Source organism: Acomys minous, assembly GCF_964271855.1.
Source record: "Acomys minous genome assembly, chromosome: 6".
Taxonomy (NCBI): domain Eukaryota; kingdom Metazoa; phylum Chordata; class Mammalia; order Rodentia; family Muridae; genus Acomys; species Acomys minous.
The window spans coordinates 118,077,715-118,100,748 of record NC_140487.1 but is presented as its reverse complement, the minus strand read 5'-3'; the positions used below and the strand labels follow the sequence as shown (position 1 = coordinate 118,100,748).

The 23,034-nt window shown below is 51.8% G+C and overlaps 2 protein-coding genes across 3 annotated transcripts in view; both read left to right on the top strand.

The window, feature by feature from the left end:
- The first annotated feature begins 365 nt into the window (after positions 1 to 365).
- LOC311600133 (chloride channel protein ClC-Kb) lies at positions 366 to 13,201 on the top strand. Of its 2 annotated transcripts, XM_084786473.1 has the most exons (20): positions 366 to 448; positions 827 to 933; positions 1,603 to 1,731; positions 2,140 to 2,268; positions 4,025 to 4,164; positions 4,672 to 4,749; positions 4,827 to 4,905; positions 5,062 to 5,187; positions 6,091 to 6,175; positions 6,256 to 6,357; positions 7,098 to 7,182; positions 7,443 to 7,616; positions 8,561 to 8,630; positions 8,794 to 8,904; positions 9,251 to 9,464; positions 10,023 to 10,159; positions 11,989 to 12,077; positions 12,220 to 12,303; positions 12,526 to 12,612; positions 12,905 to 13,201. In XM_084786473.1, the coding sequence occupies exons 2-20, from the start codon at positions 834 to 836 to the stop codon at positions 12,950 to 12,952; spliced, it is 2,067 nt and encodes a 688-aa protein (XP_084642599.1). In that variant the 5' UTR covers positions 366 to 448; positions 827 to 833; the 3' UTR covers positions 12,953 to 13,201. The 2 variants fall into 2 exon arrangements, with proteins under 2 accessions (XP_084642599.1, XP_084642600.1); XM_084786474.1 differs by lacking the exon at positions 366 to 448 and having other exon boundaries at positions 746 to 933; positions 8,824 to 8,904.
- Positions 13,202 to 21,572: 8,371 nt separating this feature from the next.
- LOC311600134 (chloride channel protein ClC-Ka) overlaps positions 21,573 to 23,034 on the top strand; it is a 16,275-nt gene continuing 14,813 nt past the window's right edge. Inside the window, exons 1-2 of the mRNA XM_084786475.1 lie at positions 21,573 to 21,651; positions 22,278 to 22,382. Of these exons, the coding sequence (XP_084642601.1) occupies positions 22,283 to 22,382 (100 nt within the window). The 5' untranslated portion in view covers positions 21,573 to 21,651; positions 22,278 to 22,282. The remainder of the gene's footprint in view (positions 21,652 to 22,277; positions 22,383 to 23,034) is intronic.

Below are 23,034 nucleotides of genomic sequence, written 5' to 3'. Positions count from 1 at the left end.
TACCCGTGTGCCTTTTGTTGTACCCTTCCCCTCTCCCTCCTCTCCTCTCCTACTTTGAAGCCCCTTTCCACACCCAGCTGAAGAGTCCAGACCCTTGAGGCTTGGCTACAGTAGAGGACCCTCACCATCCCGTGTTCAGCGGCTCCTGTTCCCAGGCTCAGACCCCAGGAGTCCCCAGGGACCTGCAGCATTGGAGCACGCTCCCTCTGCCTCACTGTCTAGTGTGGGGCAGCCTGCCCCTCCTGGCTCCTCAGTAGCTTCCTGGTCAGTCAGTCAGTGAGTTCTAGCCAGTTTCTCAAGGACATTCGTAATAGCTTCCTTAACCCCAGGAGGGGAGGGGAGGGTGTTGATTGGTGGAGGGCACACCTGTCCAGGTGCAGAGGCTCTACAAAGAGATTGTGTTGGAGGAGGGCCCGCCGGGGCTTCAGCAGGACGGACGCAATTACAGGTGAGGGGCAGCTGGGTGCTGAGTGGGGCACGGAACTTGTGCAGCATCTGTCAGGGCCAGGGCAGACATGGAGAGGGAGGATGCGGGAGACTGGACACTGAGGTAGTTGCCCTCAAGGGTCTCCCTCAGGACCCAGAGGAACACAGAATGCTAAAGGATGGGTATAAAATATCGAAGCTGCCTGCAGGGACCCCACGAGGGCAGGGCCATACATGCACACAAAACCCCTATGGGTCACGTGACTGCATGCTCACGCACATCACACACTCAAGAACACAGCTTTTCCTTTCCCTTAAGAGACAGAGTACATTGGAATATTCTAGAAGCGGGCCAACGGGTGCATAGTGGCTTACCAAGCAACTGTCCACCTGTTGTCAGGGAAACCATGGAGGAATTAGTGGGGCTGCGTGAGGGCTCCTCCGGGAAGCCAGTGATTCTGCGAGAACTCTGGGGTCCGTGCCCACGCCTCCGCAGAAACATCCAACGTAAGAAGTGGGGGCACCCTCCCTCTCAGAGTCCCCGCAGAACAACACTCACCCTAGGCCCAAGATCACCCTCCCTGCTTTCCTGTGTTCCCAGATGATACACACAAAGAGTCTCCTGGGTGTCAGGAGGGAAGGGTCTGCCTGTTCACTTTGAACCTGTCTGTGTAGCCAGAGGACAGGGTGCACAAGGACTCCAGAAAGAGGCGAAGTACAGGCTCAGGCATTGGTAGCCATAGCTTGAGAGGGTGAGCTTTGAGGTGGAGCTGGCAGCTGATGACCCGGGTGGAGCTGGGCACCCCTCCCCCAGCGCTCTCTGAGAAGCAGACCGTAGTAGATAACACTAACTAGGGCAGCAATGCCAGGCTTTTCCAATCCCCTCAGCCCCATTTAACCCTTCCTCCATACATTCCCAGTGTGGGAGGGTTTTGTGGGGAAGGTCAAAAGCTTTCTGTAGGGGCACAGGCATGGTTCTCACAGTGTCACCACACACACCTGCCACAAATCTTACTTGAGCCTCCCGTGTGTGGCAGAGTGCCTTTTCATCACTTTGGACTTTGGCCCTGGGGTCCCTACCTTGTCTTGCCTCACCCTCCCTGCCCAGAGCCTCAGCAGCCACCCCCATCCCCACCCCCGCCACGGAATGAGCTGTGACCCCAGTGTCCTGCCCAGGGGCCCTGGAGTGGCTGAAAGAGCGGCTGTTCCGTGTGGGTGAGGACTGGTACTTCCTGGTGGCTCTCGGGGTGCTCATGGCTCTGATCAGCTATGCCATGAACTTCGCTATCGGGCGTGTGGTCAGAGGTAAGGCCTCCCTGGCACGCACATCACTCAAGGTGATGGGATTCCTGTACACACTCTTGGGATGCTGGACCACCAGGGCCAGTGGGGCCAGGGACAGGGCTGTGTACGAGTGGCCAGGCCTGGAGTTGACCCTTATTTGGCTCTTGACTTGCTGTGTGTCTCTGAGAAGGCTCTGTGTCATCTGCATAGGGAGGGTAGAGCCTCTCTCCCCTGTGAGTTTGGCCACCTTTATTCTTTTCCTCCCACCTTGCTCTCAGCTCGATGGCCTTTGACCCCAGGCATAGCTTTCTCCTGTGCTATTCACTGGGTGGCCTTGGGCCCTTCTGTAGTCTGTAAGTGGGTATCATAGTGTCTGCCCCCTGGGCTGTAGAGGCTCTGGGTGGCTCCCTGACTGTTGGCCATCTCCAGCGCACAAGTGGCTATACAGGGAGATTGGGGACGGCCACCTGCTCCGGTATCTCTCCTGGACTGTGTATCCCGTGGCCCTTCTGTCCTTCTCCTCCGGCTTCTCACAGAGCATCACGCCATCCTCTGGAGGTGAGTCTCGGTCACCTGGTCTCTGGCCAGCCTGCCTTGTCCTGAAGCCCCCATGGGAACAGTGACCTCATGTTAGTTGGAAGAGCCAAACCACTTACCTAAAGACACACAGGAGATGGGGAGGGGACCCAGACTATCACCAGCTTTGTGAGACGTCCCTTGCTCCTCTGGGCCAAGAAAGGGGATCGGTTTCCATTCAGGACTGTATCCAATGGCCAAATCTCCTAGGCCCCTGGAGCTGCCTGCAGCTACAGTCTGGCGGAATCCCGAAGATACATCTGGCTGGGCAGTGGTTGGTACATGCCTTTGATCCCAGCACTTGAGAGGCAGAGGCAGGTGGATCTTTATAAGTTCGAGGCCAGACTGATCTACAAAGCAAGGCTATACAGAGAAAGCCTATCTCAAAAATAAAAAACAAAACAAACAAACAAAAAGTATATCTGATGCCCAGTTTCTTCCTCTGGCAACTGTTATGGATTTTCCTCATAGGAAGTATAAGGCTGTCTTGTGACTTTTCCTGGAAAATCACAAGCATGTGCTCATCCCGCTTAGAGGACTAACAGCAGACCAAAACAGGTTGCTGAAGCATGCGTTTATTTGGCTTACAGAGCATGGGAGAGGGGGGAGTTACAGGAGCTTAGATGACTCAAGGGCATCCGCATCACCAAAAAGCTCACCCTAGCGTGGGTGGCAACTGATTGAAGGTGGGCTTTGCAGACACTTCTGCCAATCCCCTGCAATTGTTGCTGCTGATACAAGCTTGGGGGAGGACCCTCGTAAATCCTGTAGGTTTCAGGAGTTTCTGGTGCCTTGTGAGTTTCTTCTTTCTTTTTTTTTTGTTTTTTTGTTTTTTTTGTTTTTTGTTTTGTTTTGTTTTTTGAGAGAGGGTTTCTCTGTTATACAGAGCCCTGGATATCCTGGACTCTCTTTGTAGACTAGGCTGGCCTCAAACTCACAGAGATCCTCCTGCCTCTGCCTCCCGAGTTCTGGGATTAAAGGCATGCGCTGCCACGCCCGGCTGTGAGATTATTTCTTGAAAGAAAAATAAAAATTAAGTCAAGTTGTTTTTTTTTTTGAAGATTTATTTATTATGCATAACTACCTGCATGTACACCTGCCAGAAGAGGGCATCAGATCTCATTATAGATGGTTGTGAGCCACCATGTGGTTTCTGGGAATTGAACTCAAGACCTTTAGAGAAAAGCCAGCGAGCACTCTTAACCTCTGAGCCACTTCTCCAGCCCCCAAGGCAAGGTCTTATTATATAGCTCTATATAGACGGCAACTTGCTACATAAGCCAGGCTGGCCTAGAACTCACAGAGCGTTGCCTGCTTCTGCTTTGTGATTGCTAGAACTCAAGCATGTGCCAGCATAGCTAGCTTACTTCCTGAATCTTAACCAGTCTCTTTCCCTGGTCTAGGAGGGAATGTTTCAATTCAGAAGAAATAGCTACCCAGGAGAGGCTCCATAGGAAAGTGCCCTGCGAGCACTGTGTACATTGGGTGCTAAAAGAATTAATGTAGAAGCCAGGCGTGGTGGCATACACCTTTAATCCCAGCACTTGGGAGGCAGAGGCAGGTGGATCGCTGTGAGTTCGAGGCCAGCCTGGTATACAAAGTTAGTCCAGGACAGCCAAGGCTACACAGAGAAACCCTGTCTCCAAAAAAAAACAAAAAACAAAAACAACAACCAACCAACAACCAAAAAGAATGAATGTAGATACTTTCTCCCTCTGTCCTTGCCCACCTGGACCAGGGTCTGGGATCCCAGAGGTGAAGACCATCTTGTCCGGTGTTATCCTGGAGGACTACCTAGACATCAAGAACTTTGGGGCCAAGGTGGTGGGCCTCTCCTGCACCCTGGCAACAGGCAGTACCATCTTCCTGGGAAAACTGGTACAGGCATGGAGGGCCCGCCTGCCATCCTGTCATCCTGCCCTGTCTTCTGTACTTCATACCACAGTCATCCTAGCCTTGGGGAAGCCAGGCTTAGAGGAACATAGCCAGGTCCCCAAATGTGACAGAAAAAATCTCTTGGGACGGTGGAGGGCTAGGACAAGGATAGGCTGCTGAGCCCTTCCTGGGTGAGGCTGCTACTTCTCTTTCCTAAGACCCTAAGAAGAAAGAGGAGGAGGAAGAGAAGCAAGGGGAGGGGAAAAAAAAAAAAGAAGAGGAGCCGGGCGTGGTGGCGCACGCCTTTAATCCCAGCACTCGGGAGGCAGAGGCGGGCGGATCGCTGTGAGTTCGAGGCCAGCCTGGTCTACAAAGTGAGTCCAGGATGGCCAAGGCTAACACAGAGAGACCCTGTCTCAAAAAACCAAAAAAAAAAAAAAAAAAAAAAAGAAGAGGAGAGGGGAAGGGTCCAGCTTCCCCCGGGAACACCTCATTGCCTCACCACTGCAGGGCCCCTTTGTGCACCTCAGTGTGATCATTGCTGCTTACCTGGGCCGTGTGCGCACCAAGGCCATCGGAGAATCTGAGGTGAGGGGTACAAGGGTCTTGGGTCTTCTTGGGAGAACAGGTGGAAAGAGCAAATCTCAGGACGCTGTTCTTCCCAGAACAAGACCAAGGAAATGGAAATGCTGGCCGCAGGAGCAGCGGTGGGCGTGGCCACAGTCTTCGCAGCCCCCATCAGCGGTGATCACACACCCCCAGTCCCACCCCTTACATTCCCCTTACATGCCCCGCCCACCCCCTCCCCCTCCCCCTGCCCCCCATCCTCCCACCCCCACCCCAGGCACTCTGTGTCTTACAGCCAAGAGTAGGGGTCCCCCTGAGCCTTGTGTCCCCCAGGTGTCCTGTTCAGCATCGAGGTCATGTCCTCTCACTTCTCCGTCTGGGATTACTGGAGGGGCTTCTTCGCCGCCACCTGTGGGGCCTTCATGTTCCGTCTCCTAGCCGTCTTCAACAGTGAGCAGGGTGAGCGCCATCTTGGGACCTAGTCTCCACCCTCCCTCTTCTGCCACCCCTCCCTCCTTTTCCTCTCTCTCTTCCTTCCTCTAATCCTCCTTCCTTCTCCTTTTCCTTCTACAGTGATTCCCAACTCTCCTAGTGCTGTGACCCTTTAATACAGTTCCTCATGTTGTGGTGACCCCTGACCATAAAATTATTTCGTTGCTACTTCATAATTGTAATTTTGTTACTGTTACAACTTGCAAAGTAGGGCCTGGAGAGATGGCTCAGAGGTTAAGAGTACTGACTGTGGGGGCTGGAGAGATGGCTCAGCGGTTAAAGAGCATTGTCTGCTCTTCCAGAGGTCCTGAGTTCAATTCCTAGCAACCACATGGTGGCTCATAACCATCGATAATGTGATCTGGTGCCCTCTTCTGGCATGCATGTGTATAAGCAGGCAGAAGACTGTATAAATAATTAATAAAGAAATCTTAAAAAAAAAAAAAAAAAAAAGAGTACTGACTGCTCTTCCAAAGGACCCAGGTTCAACTCCCAGCACCCACATAGCAGATTACAACTGTCTGTGAGTGGACAACCTCTAAATATCTGATATTCAGGATATCTGAAATGCGAGACACACACACACACACACACACACACACACACACACACACACACACACGAGGCCGCAGTTCTCAGGTTAAGAACTGCTGTTCTAAGATAAGACATTATTCCTGTGTTGTACAGCAATAATGTGGCTGGAGGCCCCAAGGGCAGGGGGTGTTGAGACTAGCCACATTGTGGTACCCAGAATATCAGGGACATTTGGGGGTTTGGTCTGACGCTACCCCCACCCTTGCCTGCGTGATTCTGAGGCCAGGTTCGGGTGAGGAAGGCTGGCACTGAATCCCCACTTTCTCCCTTCCCCAGAGACTATCACCGCCATCTATAAGACCAGCTTTCCGGTGGACATACCCTTCGACTTACCAGAGATCTTCTTTTTTGTCGCCCTGGGGTGAGTGGGGTCTCGAACCCTGAATGCCGCCCTCAGGCTAGCTAGGGTGGTGCTGGCCTCATTGCCCCTCTACTTTCCAGGGCCATCTGTGGCATCCTGAGCTGCGGCTACATCTATTGCCAGCGAACTTTCCTGTTTTTCGTCAAGGCCAATGGGTTCACCTCCAAGCTGCTGGCCACCAGGTGAGCTGGGCCCCCTCGGGGACTGCCCCACTTTCAATCTTCTATAAAGTCCCACCCCTTTCACTGAACCCCTCTTTCCGCTAATGCTCCAAAGCCACCTCTATCACCCTACTCATGGTGCCCTGTCAAGTCTTACAGCCCTTGCCTCGCTTATGTGAAAATAAGTCCTCACTGAGTCTCTCTGGTCGCTGGATCCATGTCCCCTCCCCCACCCCCCACTTCCGCCCAGCCCTGCTTCCTCTCCTCTCTCAACCTCCTGTATACCTACCCGCCTTATGCCCTAGGCCAGCAAGGCCAATCCCCATCTTGGCCTGGCTAGTCCTTCCTCTCAGCCCCTTTCTGTCCCAGACTGTCCTGTAATCCCTCCCTTGTCACATCAGTCTCCTGGCCTCACTCCATCTCTTTGCGGGTGCACATTTGGGGGGGGGGGAAGGGTACCTGGCAGTTTCTCTGCTGTTGTCCCTCCTTCTTCTTAGTTCTTTTCTCAGTGTGAATCCCGAGGTTGTGGGGAAAGAGAGGGGGCAAAGCCGGGTGTGGTGGCGCACGCCTTTAATCCCAGCACTCGGGAGGCAGAGGCAGGTGGATCGCCGTGAGTTCGAGGCCAGCCTGGTGTACAAAGCGAGTCCAGGACAGCCAAGAATTACACAGAGAAACTCTATCTTGAAAACAAACAAACAAAACAAAAAAAAAAAAAAAAAGGAGAAGAAGAGGGGCAAACGAGAACTTCCCTTCCCCCACAGCAAGCCCTTGTACTCAGCTCTGGCCGCCCTGGTCCTCGCATCTATCACCTATCCCCCTGGTGTGGGCCGCTTCATGGCTTCCCGGGTAAGAGGCACTGAACTGGGTGGTGGCAGTGGAGAACCCCCATTTGTCATCCCTTTTGTGTGTATTTTTTTTTTCATTCACCCAGTCCCCTTAAAACTCACTAAGGAAAATACTCACGGGTCATATTTTAGGAGTCTGGGTTGTAGCTGAGCAATGGCAGAGCCATCCTGAGGGTCCCTATTGGGGAAGGGATAGAGTGCCCGAGGCTGGGATGGGCATCGGGACAGATGCGGGCATGCTGACCACCGCCTCTACCCCAGCTCTCTATGTCAGAGCATTTGGAGACACTGTTTGACAACAATTCCTGGGCACTGATGACCAAGAACTCGTCCCCACCCTGGCTGGCGGAGCCTGATCCCCAGAACCTGTGGTGGGAATGGTGCCACCCACAGTGGACTGTCTTTGGGACACTAGTCTTCTTCCTGGTCATGAAGGTAGGTCCCTTGTATGGACAGAGCCATGGCATGTCCTGGGTGGGCTGGGGCTACTTCCTAAGCTGAAGCCAGGAGCTCACTTCCTACGTCCAGGTCCCTGATCTGACCCTGGCCCACTGTGTGCCTCAGAAGCCTTCCAAGATTCAATTCTTCTTCCTCCTCCTCCCTTCTCCTCTTCCTCCTCCTTTATTTGAAGGGTGCAGTTTCACTATGTAGCCCAGGCTTGTTAGGAGCACGTGCTCCTCCTGCGTCAGCTTCTCAGGTGCTGGGGGCTGGTCATGACTCCTAGCACCTAGTTCCCTTATTCTTTACAAAAATAGGTGTGTGTGTGTGTGTGTGTGTGTGCACGCGCGCGCACACACACACATGCACAGTGAGCCACAGAGCAATGCGGAGATCAGAAGAGAACTTGCAGAAAGTTGGCTTCTTTCTTCCACCATGTGGATTCTAGGGACCAGACTGAAGTGGTCAGGCTCAGTAGCAAAAGCAGTTCCACACACTTGCTGGCCCCCACCTCAGCTTGGCCAGTTGTTCTTTCTTTCTTTCTTTTTTTTTCTCAAGACATGGTTTTTCTGTGTAGCCTTGGCTGTCCTAGACTCACTTTGTAGACCAGGCTGGCCTCGAACTCACAGAGATCCGCCTGCCTCTGCCTCCGAGTGCTGGGATTAAAGGAGTGCGCCACCACGCCCAGCTCAGTTGTTCTTTCTTAAAGAGCAGGCTGAGAGCGTAGGGATAGGGAGGAACAAACCTGGCATGTGCTTGCACACAGTGGGTGCCTTATTAAGGCTTGCTTCTTTCTCCTGGTTGGTGTCATGACTAGAGCCAGATGCTGCCACGGGCTCCAGCCTGGGAACCCTTTTCTCTAGGAAACTCCCATCCCTGCCTTGTTCACGCTCTCCTGTATCATTTCTAACATCTCCCATGTGGGTACCACCCTCCTACAGTTCTGGATGCTGATCCTGGCAACCACCATCCCCATCCCTGCTGGGTACTTCATGCCCATATTCATCTATGGTAAGACTGGGGTCCTGAGTGCCTGAGAGGGTTCAGGGGCCTTGGGTCAGGGCTTCCCTATACCACCTCCCTCGCAAGGTGGTACTAGGCATGGGACAGGGTTTGAGGGCCTTGGGGGCATCAGGCCAGCATGGTTGTTTCCTTCACCTTGAGTCTGTGGCAGGAGCTGCCATTGGGCGCCTCTTGGGGGAAGCTCTTTCTGTCGCCTTCCCAGAGGGCATCGTGGCTGGAGGAGAGGTCAATGCCATCATGCCTGGGGCCTATGCTCTGGCAGGTAAGTGGACCTGGATCCAGCAGGTGGGCAGACCTCAGGGGGTGGGATGCAACAAAGAAGTGTCCGGAGTGGTCACTGAACCATCCAGTGGGCCCCCCACTCTTCAGTAGGCCCATCCATTATTTGAGCCTCCCCCCCAAATCCTCCAAGCCTTCTTGCTTTCTTTCTCTAGTCTTTTCCCCATCCTCCACCTGCCCTGTAGCCCTCTTCTCTTGCTGTGACCAGGCGCTCCCAAAAGTTGTGGCATGTGCTCGAGCCTAACCTGGGTCACACTGTGTCCACCTTGCTTCCTGGGTGAGCCTGGCCCCCCTGGCCCGAGTCACCTACAGTGATTCTGTCCCTGCAGGTGCTGCTGCCTTCTCAGGCGCAGTGACCCACACAGTCTCCACGGCGCTGCTGGCCTTTGAGATGACCGGCCAGATCGTTCATGCACTGCCTGTGCTAATGGCCGTGCTGGCAGCCAACGCCATCACTCAGAGCTTCCAGCCCTCTTTCTACGATGGCACCATCATTGTCAAGAAACTGCCGTACCTGCCGTGGATTCGTGGCCGCAAGATTGGGTGAGCCTCGGGCTAGGGGTGATGGGGTGATGAAGGCCAGGGTGGTATGGGGGTAGAGGGACTCTTGGGAAAAAAAAAACCCAGCACAGTTGACTTTGAACTGTAGGGCTGTAGGGCTGATACAGCCGTCCTCTGCTTCTCAACATCCTCAGAGCCGCATGTGCTCGGTGAGGAAGCTAGGTCTCTGTCAGGCAAGGCTGAGAGGAAGTGAACACCAGATGAGAGAAGCCCTTCTCTTCCCCTTCCCTGCTTTGATGGCCTACGAATGGGCTCTGAGGTCCTTTTTTGACCAGATCATACCTAGCATCTTCCATCCCCGAAGGGGCACATCTCAAAGCCTCCAAGAGCCACTGAGTCCAAGGTCCAGCTCCAAACAAGCCTTGGTTTCCAAGTCACTAAGACAGGTGTGCTTCTCAGAGCCTCTCGTTTTGGAACCTATAGTTGCCTCCAAACCCATAGGTCTTCTCCCCACGAGGCATCTTGCATTGACCCTGCCTTGTCTCAGGGGCCAGTATCTCCCCATTCCAGGGCCTGACCAATGCCACCCTCTGCCCACAGTTCCTACCCTGTGACGGTGGATCACTTCATGAACTGTAGCCTCCCCACGCTGGCTAAGGACATGCCCCTTAAGGAAGTGATCAAGGTCGCGACGACCTCCACAGACGTGACCCAGTACCCCCTGGTGGAGACTACAGGTACTCAGGAGTGAGGGGAAGGTGGCTGGCTGGCTGGGAGCAGGGTTTGGGCTTTCTTCCAAGGCCCTGAGAGTCAGGCCCTCAGTTCAGGACCTAGCAACTACTTCTGCTGGAGAAGGTGGGGCGATGTGCTTAAATGGAAGATGAGAGGTGCTTGGAAGACTGCCCGGGACTGGCTCTTTACATTCCAGGAACCCCACCTCATGTGCTAACACTAATGACAGGGTCTTCCAGAGGCTTCCTCCTTACAACCCTTAGGGTCCCCCACCCCCAGTTCCAGTCACCAGTCGCCAAGATGAGCTCATTCTTTTTTTTTTTTTTTTTTCCTTTTTTGGTTTTTCCAGACAGGGTTTCTCTGTGTAGCCTTGGCTGCCTTGGACTCACTCTGTAGACCAGGCTGGCCTCGAACTCACAGCTATCTGCCTGCTTCTGCCTCCCGAGTGCTGGGATTAAAGGCATGCGCCACCACGCCCGGCTTGAGCTCATCCTTTTTTATTTTTTTAAGATGTATTTATTACATATACAGTGTTCTGCCTGCATGTGTGCTTGCACACCAGAAGAGTGCACCAGATCTCATTATAGATGGTTGTGAACCACCATGTGGTTGCTGGGAATTGAACTCAGGACCTCTGGAAGAACAGACAGTGCTCTTATCCACTGAGCCATCTCTCCAGATCCCGAGCTCATCCTTTTAAAGACAGATGAACGGTGTTAAGTCTTGGGTCAGGGGAGGATCTAACCAGCGCATCCTCTCCAGTTCACAGAGCACACACAGTACCCAAGTGGGGAAAATAACCCAGGTGGGGGAGGAGCTAACTGAACCTCACTGGGGCACCTATCCACCCATGTGTGTCCTCTGTGCAAATGAGGCAGGATGCACACTCAGCCAGGTGTAGCTCTGTTAGAATCTGGTACCCATTTGCCCTTGGGCAGGCCACCTGAGCAGTGAGCGACATGCATGACCAAGGTCACCTACATGTCCACATCAAGTAGAACAAAGCCACCAGCAAGGGAAAGAAGTGTAGACGTGCCTCTTGGGCCCCAGGACCTCCAGTGTCCTTGTGTGGAAGAGCAGGAAGGTAATCATAAGCTCCCGCCTGAATGTCAGCAGCTTTGCCCTTCACTATTGCAACAACTGTAACACTAGGGGAGAGATCATAGTCAAGACGATTTTTACTTATTTCACACGAGGGTGGCCCTGCCAAGAGGCTTCACCTCCTAGAACCGAGAACTGGTTCGGGCTACAGAATTTCAAGGCAGGCCCTGGCTGTGGTTTAGGGCAGCAATTAGCCAACCAGACCCTCAGTTTCCTCTTTTGTGAACTGGATGATAAGTATTCTAACACACGCTTATTTAGGTTTCCTCAGACATGAGTGCACCCAGTGTGTGCTTGGCACTTAGTAGGTGCTCAGTGAATGTGGCTTCTATGTTTATAGTGTTTTATATTTGGTTGCTTGGGGTTTTCATTTTGTTTTTCTTTTTCTTTTTTCTTTTTTTTCGAGACAGGGTTTCCCTGTGTAGCCTTGGCTGTCCTGGACTCACTTTGTAGACCAGGTTAGTCTCGAACTCACATTGATCCTCCTGCCTCTGCCTCCCAAGTGCTAGGATTAAAGGCATGCGCCACCACGCCCGGCTTTCGTTTTGTTTTTCAAGACAGGGTTTCGCTGTGTAGCCTTGGCTGTTCTGGACTCGCTTTGTAGACCAGGCTAGCCTCGAACTCACAGAGACCCGCCTACCTCTGCCTCCCGAGTGCTGGGATTAAAGGCGTGCACCGTCATGCCCAGCTTGTTTTATTTTTGTGATGTGCCCCTCCCTCCTGTACTTGTTAGAGTCTCAGATCCTGGTGGGCATTGTAAAAAGGACCCACTTGGTGCAAGCCCTTCGGACCAAGTCAACTTCCTGGGCTCCAGGCCAGCAGGTGGGTCCTCCTACCAGGTGTGGGAACAGGGTGAGGTTGGTGAGCTGGGCTGTGAAGGGAGGAGGCAGTTAGCCTCCTAGAGAGAGGAGTTCAGAAGCTGGTGGCTAGCCCAGGTCACCACCATCCTTTCCTGTATCCCCAGCCCTGCCTCCAGGATATCTTAGCTCGTGACTGTCCCACCCAGCCAGTGACACTACAGCTGTCCCCAGAGACCTCCCTGCATGAGGTAAAGAGAGAATTAGAGAGTAGGGGTGGAGCTGGAGGCCTGATGGAGGAGGAGGTTGGAAAATGATGGATCCCAGGTCCTTTCTATCCGAGGCTTCATCCATCTCCTCTGTGGACTCTGGCTACCCCTAGTGGTCAGATTGCATATTGCAATCTGCTCACCGGGCATGGAGCCTGGTATGTAAGCAGGGGGTGTCAGTGTTTCCGCTCAATCTCCCTCCAGGTACACAACCTCTTTGAGCTGCTGAACCTTCAGTTGCTGTTTGTGACATCTCGGGGCAGAGCTGTGGGCTCTGTGTCCTGGGCAGAGGTACTGGGGTCGTGGGGGGTGAGCAGAGCGGAAGAGGCAGGGACACCAAATTCCATCCAGCCAAAGCTTAAGGTCTACGTAGGACCACGACGTTACCCAGTTCCTGGGTGAGAGTGGCCACTGGGCCCGGGACCACAGTCACCAGGCTGACGGTGCCAGGCTGACCAGGCATTCTCATCGATGCATGGGACAGGATCCTGCTCTAAATCTTCCCTAGAGGAGTCAGCCCTTGAGTGGATGTGTCTTCGCTTCTAATCTTTCCTCCTCCCTCTCCTCTGTCTCTCCGGCATAGCTGAAGAAAGCAATTTCAACCCTGACCAATCCGCCCACCCCCAAGTGAGTCAGTCCGCCTGGGGCTCAGCAGCCTGGCGTCCAGTCGCTCAGAGGCCGCACAGCTCCCATTTCCTGGCTCGGCAGGGCATCTCCACTCGGCCAAGAAGAGCATCCCACGTTCACCTCTCCCCATCCGGAAGGAGCAGAGAGTAAATGAGGCATCAATGCGCACTGTCATCAACAGGGACACTTGTGACTTCGGGGGCTGTCTGCTGCCAACCGGGAGCTTCCGAGAAAAATAAAGCTGATGTCTATAGCCGCTGGCCATCCCCTCACCTTTCCTAAGGGTGTGCAGAGTACGGGGGACGGCTTAGTAGCCCTTCTACACCACAGTCATCAAGGAGTCCCCTTTTTTCTTTTTTTTGTTTTTTGTTTTTGTTTGTTTTTCAAGACAGGGTTTCTCTGTGTAGCCTTGGCAGTCCTGGACTCACTTTGTAGACCAGGCTGACCTCGAACTCACAGCGATCCTCCTGCCTCTGCCTCCCAAGTGCTGGGATTAAAGGCGTGCGCCACCACTGCCCGGCCGAGTCCCCTTTTTTCTATCCTGCAGTTATTTTGTCTGTCTAGACACATGCAGAGTGATATGTGTCCCCTAAGGACCAAGTTTCACGCCTGCACATTTGAGCCAGGTTCTCCCCCCCACCGTCAACTCAGGCACAGCAGCGAAGCCAGCCTCACACAGCTCCACCCTAACCACTGGGCCCTCCAGCCCTCCCACTCAACGTGGTGGGCCGTGTAGCCACGGGCCATGGCTGTGGGCTTTGTAATGTGGGCATGGATAGCTCTCAGGTGACTATCTAAAACATAATTCCAGGACACTCCAATACCTCAAACCACCCCATGATCTGTACCCCAACCATATTCAAAACTCCTGAGTACTGAATGCCCTGTACCCCCAAATGCCACACATCATCTATAGGCCTGCACCTGCCCAATCACCATGCCCAATGGGTACATTGCCTTGCTGTACCCACACCCTGCCCTTTGTCCTCCCCAAGTTTTGTGGTCCCACTTCACTTAGATTCCATGCCCACTTTCATGCTTCCCCACCCCCCCCCCAACCATGTCCTATTTCCAGAGGACATCCATATCCATGGGAAGTTTGTCCTCAGAAAAGCCACCACCCACCAGCTTCATGTCCTTTCTGACCTGGTTCCAACTCCCACCCCTAATCTATGCATCAATAGTTCTGAAAGGGGCCAAGAAAAGAGAACAGGGAAAAAAAAAAGAGTTGAAGGAGGGAGGGAAGGAGGGAGAGGGGAAGGAAGGAAGGAAAGAAGGAAGAAGGAAGGAAGGAAGGGAAACAGAGCAGTGGTGGCTCATGTCCTTTACCTCAGCACTTGGGAAATAGAGGCCAGCAGGTCTCTGTGAGCTCCTGGTCAGCCGGAGCTACACAGTGAGTCCCTGCCTCAAAAACCAACAAAACACAAAAAGACAGGGACTAGGGCTGGAGAGACGGCTCAAAGGTTAAGAGCACCGACTGTTCCTCCAGAGGTCCTGAGTTCAATTCCCAGTAACCACATGGTGGCTCACAACCGTCTATAAATGAGATCTGGTGCCCTCTTCTGGTGTCCAGGTGTACATGCAGGCAGAACACTGTATATATAATAGAGACTAAGGAAGACAGCTGGTATCAGCATCTCGCCACACATGTGCATACACACTGACACACACACATGCACACACATGAAGACATGAAAAAGAAATAGAAGGCTGCAGACACAGCTCAGTGGTAGAATGCTTATCTAGAATGAGTAAGAACCTGGATTCAGTCTCCAGTGCTGCTCCACTAAAAATAGGGGGGAAAAGAGTTGTTGTTGTTGTTTTAACACACTTAAAAGCTGGGCATGGTGGTGCACGCCTTTAATCCCAGCACTCGGGAGGCAGAGGCAGGTGAATTGCTGTGAGTTTGAGGCCAGCCTGGTTTACAAAGCAAGTCCAGGACAGCCAAGGCTACACAGAGAGACCCTGTCTCCAAAATAAAACAAAACAAAAAACCAACCAAACAAAACCCAAAAACACACTTAGATTTATTCGAAGGAAACCAATCAAATTCACAAATCAACAAATAACAATTAAAGAAAAATCTAGTGCCAGGTGTGGTGGTATACACCTTTAATCCCAGCATTTGGGAGGCAGAGGCAGGCAGATCTTTGTGAGTTCAAGGCCAGCCTGGTCTACAAAGTGAGTCCAGGACAACCAGGGCTGTTACACAAAGAAACCTTGCCTCAAAAAAAAAAAAAAAAAAAAAAAGTATCCCTTGCCTCAAAAAAAAAAAAAAAGTATCAAAATAAAAATTTCAAAATGAAGCCAGAGATGGTGTTGCTTGACTTTAATCCAAGCACTCTGGAGGCAGCATCAGGCAGACCTTGGAGTTCAAGGCTAGCCTGCTGTAGAGAGCAAAGGTTCAGGGCAGCCATGGCTATAGGGAGAATGGAACAATCTCTATGACGGAAGTCAGAAAAATCAGTGAAAGACATTGAAGAGAAAACCCCCAATGGAAAGACATCCCATATCCATGGAATGAAAGAATTAATTTGTTAAAATATCTATATTACCAATCGATAGATTCAATTCAATTAATTTGTTAAAATATCTATATTACCAATCGATAGATTCAATTCAATTTTCTATCGAAATACCAATGACATCCTTCACAGATCAGAAAAGGATGCTCAGGGATGGAGATGGCTCAGGAGTCAGGAGCCCTCACTGCTCCTGCAGAGCATCTGAGTTTGGTCCCAGCAGCCAGGTGGGTCGTAACTGCCTGTAACTCCTGCTCTAAGGGATCCCGATGACCTCTTTTGGCCTCCAGGGGGAACTTCCACTCACATACACACAATTAAAAATAAAATTTCCCCAGTTTTTCAAGAGAGGGTTTCCTCTGTGTATCCCTGGCCACCCTGGAACTTGCTCCGTAGACCAGGCTGGCCCTCCAATTCAGAGATCTGCCTGCCTCTGCCTCCTGAGTCCTGGGATTAAAGCACCACCATTGCCTGGCAAAAAGTAAAAATTTATTTATTTATTTATTTATTTTTGGTTTTTCAAGACAGGGTCTTTCTGTGTAGCCTTGGCTGCCCTGGGCTCACTTTGTAGACCAGGCTGGCCTCGAACTCACAGCGATCTGCCTGCCTCTGCCTCCCGAGTGCTGGGATTACAGGCGTGCGCCACCATGCCCAGCTTAAAATTTTTTTAAAGAAAGGAAAGGGAAATACTCTAGAAGTTTAATGGATCCCCAAAGTGAAAGGAATCCTGGGCAGAAAATGAAAAGATGAAGGGATCTAACACTTGATCTCAAAGGATAGAAACTGAAGGTACATGATTTTAGCATAAAAATAACTGTATAGCTTGGCCGGTGGTGGCCTGTGTCTTTAATCCCAGGACTTGGGAAGCAGAAGCAGGCAGATCTCTGAGTTCAAGGCCAGCCTGGACTACATAGTGCGTTACAGGACAGCCAGGGCTACACAGAGAAACCCTGTCTTGAAAAACCAAACCCAGCCAGGCGTGGTGGCGCACGCCTTTAATCCCAGCACTGGGGAAGCAGTGGCAGGTGGATCGCTGTGAGTTCCAGGCCAGCCTGGTCTACAAGTTGAGTCCAGGAGAGCCAAGGCTACACAGAGAGACCTTGTCTCAAAAAAAAAAACCAAAAAACAAAACAAAACGAAAAACCAAGCCAAAACACACACACACACACACACACATACACACCACCACCACCACCACTACCACCACCACCACCAACAACAACCAAGACCCAAAAACCAAACAACAAAACCCAAAACCTGTACAGACCAGTGGGCCACAGAGAGAAACCAGAAGAGAATCCATGCATTCATAGCCAGTTGGTCCCTGACAAAGGTAGTGAGACTCTACATTGAAGGACTATACATTGTCCATGCCAATAAATGGTGTCTTCAGTTGCAATTGAGACTCCAGGCTTGAAGAGGTCACAGAGAGAAGCTGAGGCCTGGTGGAAGGGTCAGAGACCCTGAAGAGGGAGCCGGAGATCCTTGGGGAAGCCTCCTGTGGAGACCCCACTGTATGGAGACTCTAGGGCAATGGGACATCTGCCAAGGACAGTGGCTTGAGACTTTAAGACAAACTGCGCATTCTGAGGATGACAGAGGTGGAGAAGAGGCGCTGCCCAAGATCCTGGGATCCAGCAGATCATGAGCCCGAGACAGCCGAGCTAGCCTCGCTTCTGGACTTCGCTTTGTGTTCGGTCCTTCCCTTATGGAATAGGAAGTCACTTATTTATCATCTTACAGGAACCCACGGTTATTTTATGAAGGCCAAACTTTTAAAGTGTTTATTTTTTTTTAAAACAATGAGACTTTTAAAAGTTGTATTATGTTTGTATCCCTTCTCAGCATGGGAGACTGGGGTTAACTAAGAAAACTTTGTGGTATAATAATGATGTTGTGTGTTAAGTTGACAAAGGGTCAACTGCAGTGGTTGATTTTTTGTTTTGTTTTGTTTAATAATTTATTAAAATTATATTTTATGTGCATTAGTGTGAAGATGTCAGATCCCCTGGAACTGAAGTTATAGACAGTTGTGAGCAGCCATGTGGATGCTGAGAACTGAACCCAGGTCCTTTGGAAGAGCACACAGTGCTTTTATCCACTAAGGCATCTCTCCAGCCCCTGGTTTGTTTGTTTGTTTGTTTGTTTGTTTTTGAGATAGAGTTTCTCTGTGTAACAGCCCTGGCTGTCCTGGAACTCATTTTGTAGCCCAGGCTGGCCTCGAACTCACAGAGATCCACCATGCCTGGCTATAATAGTTAGTTTTGTTTTGTCTTGTTTTGTTTTTTTTGTTTTGTTTTGGTTTGGTGTGGATTTTTGTTTTTGTTTTTGTTTTTGTTTTTGTTTTTTTGGTTTTTCGAGACAGGATTTCTCTGTGTAGCCTCGGCTGTCCTGGACTCACTTTGTAGACCAGGCTGGCCTCGAACTCACAGCGATCTGCCTGCCTCTGCCTCCCGAGTGCTAGGATTAAAAGTGTGCGCCACTACACCCGGCCTGGTTTTTTTGTTTTGTTTTGTTTTGTTTTTTTGGTTTTTTAAGACAGTTTCTGTGTGTAGCCTTGACTGTCCTGGACTCTCTTTGTAGACCAGGCTGGCCTCCAACTTACAGAGATCTGCCTTCCTCTGCTGGGATTAAAGGCGTGTGCCACTATGCCCGACTAATAGCTTTTATCAACTTGATACAAACTAGTTAGTTGTCTGGGAAGAGGGAAATTCTTTGTTTTTGAGATAGAGTTTCTCTTTTGGAAGAGGGAAATTTAATTTAGAAAATGTCCCAATCAGGAAAGCCTGTAGGTAAGTCTGTGTGGCATCATCTTAATTACTGATTGATGTGAGAGGGCTTAGCCCATAGTAGACAGTGTCACCCCTGGGCTGGTGGTTCTGAGTATATATAAATACACACACACACACACACACACACACACACACTCACACACACACACACACACACACACGAATGAGCTGAACAAGCCATGAAGAGCAGGCCAGTAAGCAGCATTTCTCCAGGGCTTCTGCATCGGCTCCTGCCTCCAGGTTCCTGCCCTGACTTCCATTCACAAGCGACTGCAATTGGCATGTACAAACTAAGCAAACGCTTTCTTCCCCAGGGTGCTTTTGAGTGGTGTTTTATCATAGCAATGGAAAATAACTAAGCCGCTGGGCATGTCTGCATGTGTCTGCACTCCCAGCTACTAAGGAGGCTGAGACGAGAGGATTATTTCAGCCCAGGAGTCTGAATCCACCCTGGGTAACAGAGACAATTAGAAGAGGGGGGGGGGGCGTTTGGAGAGATGGCTCAGTGGTTAAGAGCACCATCTGCTCTTCCAGGGGTCCCGAGTTCGATTCCCAGCAACCACATGGTGGCTCACAACCATCTATAGTGAGATCTGCTGCCCTCTTCTGTAAGGCACTCATATGCAATAAATAAAGTAAATAAATCTTTAAAAAAGAAGGAGGAGGAGGAGGAGGAGGAGAGAGGAGAAGAAACCCCACCCACACTAGGCTACAGTCCAGCCAGCTCTGCACCTGCCGGGGCTCCCCAGAGACTGGCATCTGCCCCTCTTCCCACTTTTTGTGCACTGGCTTCCGAAGCTGCACCTGACACCTTGGGGACCTCATGCATCCTCCATTTATGCCATCACTTCCCATAGGCTCCTCCCACACTGCCATCATGTTTGGCAAATGCCCCTGGGCTTGTCTTCAGGAAGATTTCCCCTGTGTGGATGCCCATCCTCTTTCACTTCAATGTCAGTGTGACCTAGGGGACATGGCTGCACAGCACTGTAGGCTTCACACACACACTGTGCACTTAGGCTACAAGTGGTTTATTTACTTTTAAATGATATCTACTTATTTGCATGTATATGTGTGCATGTGTGCGTGTGTGCTAGGACATACATGTAGAAAGTAGAGGACAACCTACAGTACTCAGTTCTTTCCTTACCTGCTGAGTTATCTTGCTAGCCCAGGCCATTCATTTTATTAATATTTAAAAATGTATATTTTAGCCGGGCGTGGTGGCGCACGCCTTTAATCCCAGCACTTGGGAGGCAGAGGCGGGCGGATCGCTGTGAGTTCGAGGCCAGCCTGGTCTACAAAGTGAGTCCAGGACAGCCAAGGCTAACACAGAGAGACCCTGTCTCGAAAAAAAAAAAAAACTAAAAATGTATATTTTATGTATGTGTATGTGTGTGATAGGATTCCCTGGGCTTGGACAGGACAGATGGGAGGTTGTTTTGTTTTGTTTTTCAAGGCAGAGTTTCTCAGTGTTAGTCTTGGCTGTCCTGGAACTCACTCTGTAGACCAGGCTGGCCTCGAACTCACAGAGATCCACCTGCCTCTGCCTCCCAAGTGCTGGGATTAAAGGCGTGTGCCACCACCACCTGGCTCAGACGGGAGGTTGAAACCTACCTGATATGTGCCGAGTGTGTGTGTCAGGGGGTATGGGGGCGTGAGGGAGCGAGCAGAGAGCAGAAGATCTGGAGCCGGAGTTACAAGCAGTTGTAGGAATTGAGTTTGGGTCCTCTGCAAGAGCAACAAACAGTCCTAACCACTGAGCCATTTCTCCAGCTCTCCCTGTCCCCCAAAATTAATTTGAAAAACTCTTTCTATTGGTAGGTACAGGGTCCATGCCTGTAATCCCAGTGCTGAGGAAACAAAAGCAGGAGAATTCAGAGTTTGACACCGGACTGGGGCTACATAGTGAGACCCTGTCTCAAAAGCTAAGCGCTGGCAGTGTAGCTAAGCCAGAGAGCACGTATTTACCGCTGGAGCTACCCTGTCTCAAAAGCTAAGCACTAGCAGTATAGCTAAGCCAGAGTACGTACTTACTGAGGCTGCGTGAGGCCTCATATTCTCTTGCTAATGCCCGTGTTCCCTTGCTAACCCCTTAATAAAGATAAAGATAAACCAACAACAACAGTGACAATGACTTCTCAGCTTATTCTATCCCCCCTCCCCGCCCCCTTTTGTAAGATGACTTTTTCCCCCAGACCTGAGGACGGCAAGCGCTCTGCCCCTGAGCTAAATCCCCAACCCCTGAATGACTTCTTACTCTATTGCTCGAATTCATCTGCAACTCTCAGCTTCAAGAAATGCTCCTGCCTCAGCCTCCCAAGTAGGTGACATTACAGGTCCATATCAACGTGCTAGATGGCTTCCGTGATCTTGGACAAGAAGCCCCACAGTTCTACAATGACATTTCTTTTCTTTCTTTCTTTCTTTTTTTTTTTTTTTTAGTTTTTCGAGACAGGGTTTCTCTGTGTTAGCCTTAGCTATCCTGGACTCACTTTGTAGACCAGGCTGGTCTCGAACATCCGCCTGCATCTGCCTCCCAAGTGCTGGGATTAAAGGCGTGCGCCACCACGCCCGGCTACAATGTCATTTCTTTTGAACAGAGTAACTAGCCATCTTCCTGGGTTTTGGAAGCCCTGAGTTGTTCTGGGAAGTGCCCAGCTCCCAGTTAGGGACACCTATGGAGACTCCCCTTCCCTGCACCCCCACACCTTCACCTGTTGCTCTCCTCCACTCCGCTTTGCATCTCCTTGCAGTGGCCAGCCTAAGAGAGCAGACCCCAAGCCAGGCGTGGTGGCGCACGCCTATAATCCCAGCACTCAGGAGGCAGGGGCAGGGAGATCGCTGTGAGTTTGAGGCCAGCCTGGTCTACAAAGCGGGTCCAAGACAGCCAAGACTACACAGAGAAACCCTGTCTCGAAAAACAAAAACAAGAGAGAGAGAGAGAGAGAGAGAGAGAGAGAGAGAGAGAGAGAGAGAGAGAGAGAGAGAGCAGACCCCAGGCTCAATTTACAGCCAAAGAATCCTCCTGTGTCTTGCGTGCTCATCAGCTCCTACTCTCACACCTGGACCCCAGGAACCCAGACTCCTGCAACACAGCTGGGAGCTCCTGTGGCCAGCTCTCACAGGTGGGTTACTTATCCCTGTACCCCTTTCCTCACCTCTCAGAAGCTGTGCCCTTCGTGCTCTGTCGGCTGGGGTAGTTCTGGTTGGTTTGTCTGGAACATTCTTCGTGGTCACGGTAAGCTCGAGCCTGGGAGGGGGAGGGGAGGATGCTGATTGGTGGAATGCACACCTGTCCAGGTGCACAGGCGCTGCAAACAAAGAGAGGCTGTGTTAGAGGAGGAGCAGCAGGCAGGACCTCTGCAAGGCGGACCGGGGACCGGGAGGTAAGGCGCTGATGGTGCTGAGGAAGGCACCGACTTGAGCTTGGGTGGAGCCTGCCAGAATCAGGACAGACAGGGAGGGTTGCCCACAGGAGCAGTACCAGAAACCCATCAGCCCTTGGGGACATCTTTCTGGGTCTGGGGGGCTTCCTGCTTCCCGTGGAACTGAGCTGAGGAGCACAGGGTACTGAGGGATGGCTAAAGGGCATTAGCCGTGGGTACTAAGGGACAGGGTCATCCCTGAGCACAATGACTGCTCTGAGCAGCCTAGAGTCCCAGGAGGGTGGCCAGCAGGGAGCCCCAGCAGGGAAGAGCTTCTGAAAGGAAGCTGGGTCCTAACCCATCCCATCTGCTTCTGGACGTGGATTGGATTTAGACGTCCTACTCCACACACACGGTGACAGTGCGGTGCGCAGGCACCGCTTAGGTAAGAGAGCCTTTGAGGAGAGAGCACACAGGTACCGGTGAACCCCGCCCCCCCCAACACACAGCCTACACAGCACAACCTCCACCACCCTAGAGCACAGGGCTCTGCCTTCAGTTCACAAGGTGCAGAGTTGGAAGACTCTAGAAGTGGGACATAGGCACAGAGTGGCTGTCACCGAAAAGCTGTTCACCTGTTATCACAGACCAGATGGAGGAACTAGTGGGGCTGCGTGAGGGCTCCTCTGGGAAGCCAGTGACTCTGCAAGAGCTGTGGGGTCCGTGTCCGCGCATCCGCCGAGGCATCAGAGGTGAGAGCCGGTTCCCCTTCGCGTCCCCTTTCCTCTCCGCCTTACCCATGAAGTCCCCTTAGGCCATTACAGACCCTAGGCCCAAAGTCACTCTTTTCCCTTTTTGTCGGCCTCCTTAGAACCTGACCATCCTTACTGTTTGGGGGCAGAGAAAACAAAGAACTCAGGATGTGACAGGGTGCAGTTCCAGGTGCTGGGTGTCTACAGCCAGAGAGGGCCAGCTTCTAGGCTGGGCTGGCAGCCAGTGGCCAAGGACATGGCTGGGGGCCGGAAGTGCAGATGGCCCATTGGCCCTGGGAGACACCAGATCCTTGCTGCCCCTCATGGTTGCTAAGCCTCAGATCCTGAAGAGACATCAGAGAGACGTGTAGTGCCTGAACCCTCATTCTCTTCTGCCACCTTGGCCAACCTTCTGTAAGGCCCCAATGTGAGCTGAAAGTTAGGGGGACACCTACCCGGCACCTGCTGTGTAGCCACATCACTTTCTACACATCCTTGCTCAGCCTTTTCCATGAAGCACAGCCCCTCCTCCTCACCCCAGACTCCAGCTCTAGCCCCCCTAGCTTGCTGTCGCTACTCAGAACCTCAGCAGCTCCCCCATCCCTCCCCCCACACCACCACGGAATGAGCTGTGACCCCAGTGTCCTGCCCA

Excerpts from the sequence above, each read along its gene's own strand:
- LOC311600133 (XM_084786473.1), top strand. The coding sequence starts at position 834 with ATGGAGGAATTAGTGGGGCTGCGTGAGGGCTCCTCCGGGAAGCCAGTG. Across the intron at positions 8,905-9,250 it reads TGGGGCCTATGCTCTGGCAG|GTGCTGCTGCCTTCTCAGGC; the intron begins GTAAGTGGACCT and ends CTGTCCCTGCAG. Across the intron at positions 12,304-12,525 it reads CAGAGACCTCCCTGCATGAG|GTACACAACCTCTTTGAGCT; the intron begins GTAAAGAGAGAA and ends ATCTCCCTCCAG.